Genomic DNA, 4056 nt, shown 5'->3' on the forward strand with positions numbered 1-4056 from the left:
CATTTTCTTCATTTTGTATTCCTCATTGGATACTCTTCGAGTACTACTACTAAATGCTTGAGACCGAGGAGACTGTAAATCGTTGTGAAAAGACATTCTATGTCGTTGCAATGATTGATTGCTGCTGAAGACCTTTCGACAGACGTCGCAGAGATATTGAGCGCTCTTTCTACTAAGCGATTGGAACTTAATTGAAGCTACCGTGTTTGCTTTGTGAAGCTTTCTGTGTTTCGTCAAAGCTTTCTTTGAGCTGTAATGTTTGTTACATATCTCGCAAAGGAAAGTTTGCTTTTGTATATTGCTCAATATTGGATTGGCTTTGTGCCAATCCATATGTAACTTTAGACTTTTTTGATCGGGAAAAATATTGGTACATAACTGACATTGAAGTTCATCACCTGAGAAACTTCTCTCTGGTTTATTACGAGCACAGTGAACATCCCACAAATGTTTCCTCAATTCGACTACATCTTCGAATTTACTGTCACATACTTGACACTGGTAATCGTTTTGCGGCTTTGTAGGTGGTGGATTGGGAAAAGATTTTCTTGCCCTAGCTGGACGTTCGGGCGACGAAGCAACTAAATTATTATCATTAATTTCGGTAGGAGAAAGCGAAGTTATAGGTTTGATCTCGTCGCTTAAAAATGATCGAGTGTAAAACCGCGAATTCGCTCGATTGTGCCAGCTTCGATGAATCTTCAAGGAGGCTTCTTCTCAAAAGACTTTTCCACATATATCGCATTCTCGATTCCCGGGTTTATCTCCGTGAGCACTACTATAATGAAGATCCAAATTAGCTTTAAAGCTAAATGTCTTGGGACACTGGCTGCACATCAGCATGACTTTTGTTTTGTGATCGAGCTTCACGTGATTTTCATAAAGCTCTTTTGTTTTAAAAGATAACGAGCAACGTATACAAGTAAAACGTGCTTTGTTATCCTTGTGAATATTTCTAAAATGTCTTCTCAAATTTGGATAATTGGAGAATATCTTTCCGCATATGTTACATACATTTTCTCGTCCACCAGTGTCCGAGACAGAACTCGTGTTAAGAGTATCAATTTCTTGCGGTCTATTGTCGAGTCGATCATATTCGACGCAAGAACTGTTAGCATTTCTTTCTTGCGGATCTTCGATACCATGATCCTTCATATGGATTTCTAAAGCACCAGCACTGCTAAACATACTGCGGCAAATAACGCAAGAATATATTTTTACTTTGAGATGAAGATTCTTATGCGAGGCCAATTTGGCTCTCGTTGTAAAATCTTGACCGCATAGATTACAAACGTATCGTTGACCCTCCATGCTTCGTCTTGACACCGTAGCTTCCTCGTTATCGCTCCACGATTTTAATGGACTTTGCCCACGATGAGGGGACATTATCTGATTACTAGTAACCTCCTGATTTTGACTGACGGCCATTTGTCGATGCTTCTCGTGATGCGTCAGATAATCACTCGGGGATTTGAACTTAGCGTTACATTCGAAACAAACGAATTCTTTTTTCTTATGATCGATAGTGATATGATTGTGAAATTTCTTAAAAACGAGGAAAGTCATACCACAATGTACACATCTGTAACAAGTCCTTAATTCTGGCGATAGCCTGATGCAAATTACATGATGTCTTAACATATTAGGCTTGTATCTGTAGATCATACCGCACAAATTGCAAGGATGATTATGCGCTGGATCACCATTTTTGTAAGGTCCAAGAAGGGCTTTATTCATCTGAGGTGATTTTGGTAAAATGTCCTTTTTTGGACTTGGTAAAGGTGTCATAGGTTGTAATTTGGGCGGCGATCTCATCGGTGACATCATTTCTTCATATTGTTTATCTGAATGTTTAGACAAATGACTTAATAATTCTTTTCTATTTGCCATCGGTCGTAAACACATGTTGCAAGTGAAATACTTTTCGTTTCCTTCCTTAGGTATAACCAATGCAATTTTCATTGCACATTCGAAGGATGCGCTACAATGTAGTTTGTACATAGATCGATCACGAAATTGTGTTAAACATGCGATACAAGTGTATGGCCTCAAGTCTGGCATATGTTGACGAATATGAATAAGTGTATGTTTTCTATCATTGAAAGTCTGTTGACACGAGTAACAGGAAAATGTCTTCAATTGACTAATTATATTTTGTTGCACCTCCGTCAATGGTGCATCGTTCTCCATACTCGTCAATTCATCTTCCACGTCTTCTATCAGTTCTTCTTCATCGGCAGATGTCGACTTAGATAAATTTTTATTTTCACAATCTTCGCTATGAAATCTTTCCATGTGTTTTATATACGAATGCTTAGAATGTAGATTTATCTGACAATGCATACATTTCTGTTTATAAACGCGTGTACCTCGGAAATGTGTGTGAGGACCACGTTTCATCTTCTTTCTACTATTCGGAGTAGTCGCATTTGATTTTTGAGTAGAATCGGCTTCCATAATTCTCTCCTCTTTACTAGCAATTGCCATTGGATTTAAAAGTAATTCGGTACCGCTTACCGATTCTATTTCTATCGTACAATCTGTATCGTAATCATCCTCTGGTTCAGTTTTAATCAATACATTACAATATTCTTTATCTAGTCTGCATTCTTCCTTGTTGACATTCTTCGATGAAGATGATTGAGAAGTTTTTAAATTCTTATCTTTACCTAAACCATATGTCTTGTCGATTTGTACTCCTGCCCGAGCTTCACTTTTAGAATAAAATTTTCCTGCTGACTTCGCATGATTTGTTACATGCTGAAATGAGAATTTTAAAATAAATCTGGAGAAAAATTGGACGACCACTAAACATTCTTTACTTTAACTTACAGTACTTGATTCGCTGTTGGATTCAAATGTTTTAGTGTTATCTTCGTAGTAATCTATATCCATAGGTTCTTCCTTTATATTTACAACCTGTTGAAATAACAAATATAACAAAAATTTATCCTCTGAAATAGAATATTTAAATATAATTATAATTATACCACTGGATTTGTCTGCGGATGAGTTTCTAGCCATTTCTGTAGTTTATCTTGAGAATGAAAACAAGCTTCCTTGTAATTATACCATTGATTTACATTATCTATACAAGAAGAGCATATCAATGTGGATACTTTATCCGTAGACAAAATCTGAAACAAAATGTAAATACATGAAATATATTTTACTTGTTTCTGTCACTTACCTGTAAACTTTGAATAGTAAGAAAACAGCAATATATAAATACACCATATTGAAGATAAAATACTATATAATATTGCATTCCATTAATAATTCAATAAAAAAGTGGTCATCTATTTAATATAAAACAATCCTATTTATCGTAAACATTAAAACACGAGTAAAAATCTAGAAAAGATTGTAAATGAATTGTCACAGACATAACCTCAAAACGAGGTAAATCGAATTTATTCGAAGTAGGATGCTTCGCGTTAAAATTTGTCGACGTAAAATCAATCTCGTCGATTTATAAATGCTTGATAGAAATAAAACGTACCTGAAGCGATAAGCATGCTTGTATTTTAATAACTAATGGTACAGCAGAAGGAGAGTCTTCCGTCTGAAATATCGAGGATTTTGGTTCCTCCACAGATAGACACAATCTACACACATTTTCAACGTTCAGTAGTTCAACGTCGTCCATCGTGGACGGCTTGTAGATGCTTTTCAAAGCACCACTCGAACCGTCACGAATCCTTCTTTTTAAGGCCAGGTTAGGGACGCAGAGTTTTGTTTGTTAGTCGACATTTGAATACGGAATCGAGCGGTCCTTTTTGAACCATTCCTTTCGTCCAACTTTCTTACTAGTAAGAACCAGTCAGAATGCTTCCTATATCAACACGCGAATAAATGTGAATGACTATGGTATGATAGTGCTGCCATCTGAAGTGAAAATATCAACTAATAGATTAAACGTGGTTCATATCAAACCATTTTAAACGTGTTGTCCACGATAGATAAAACAATATTACGTACAACGATTATATTTCCAAATAAAAGTAAGTATTTGTTTTATACCTAGTTTAGAAAAAAAAAACAATTAATTCACGA

At 35.8% G+C, this 4056-nt stretch overlaps 1 protein-coding gene across 1 annotated transcript; it reads right to left on the reverse strand.

The window, feature by feature from the left end:
- Positions 1-11: 11 nt before the first annotated feature.
- Positions 12-3878, reverse strand: LOC122517715 (zinc finger protein 569-like). The gene is made up of 4 exons (XM_043636238.1): positions 3503-3878; positions 2991-3137; positions 2833-2919; positions 12-2760 (listed from the first exon to the last, which is right to left on the reverse strand). Exons 1-4 carry the CDS (start codon positions 3647-3649, stop codon positions 718-720), a joined length of 2424 nt encoding a protein of 807 aa, XP_043492173.1. The 5' UTR covers positions 3650-3878; the 3' UTR covers positions 12-717.
- Positions 3879-4056: the final 178 nt, after the last annotated feature.

The sequence above is a fragment of the Polistes fuscatus genome, unplaced genomic scaffold (assembly GCF_010416935.1).
Source record: "Polistes fuscatus isolate 324 unplaced genomic scaffold, CU_Pfus_HIC Scaffold21, whole genome shotgun sequence".
NCBI lineage: Eukaryota > Metazoa > Arthropoda > Insecta > Hymenoptera > Vespidae > Polistes > Polistes fuscatus.

Coding starts and splice junctions, on each gene's coding strand:
- LOC122517715 (XM_043636238.1), bottom strand. CDS start 3,649: ATGGACGACGTTGAACTACTGAACGTTGAAAATGTGTGTAGATTGTGT. Junction 3,138..3,502: donor AAGCATGCTTATCGCTTCAG/GTACGTTTTATT, acceptor ATTTTGTTTCAG/ATTTTGTCTACGGATAAAGT. Junction 2,761..2,832: donor CCAACAGCGAATCAAGTACT/GTAAGTTAAAGT, acceptor TTCTCATTTCAG/CATGTAACAAATCATGCGAA.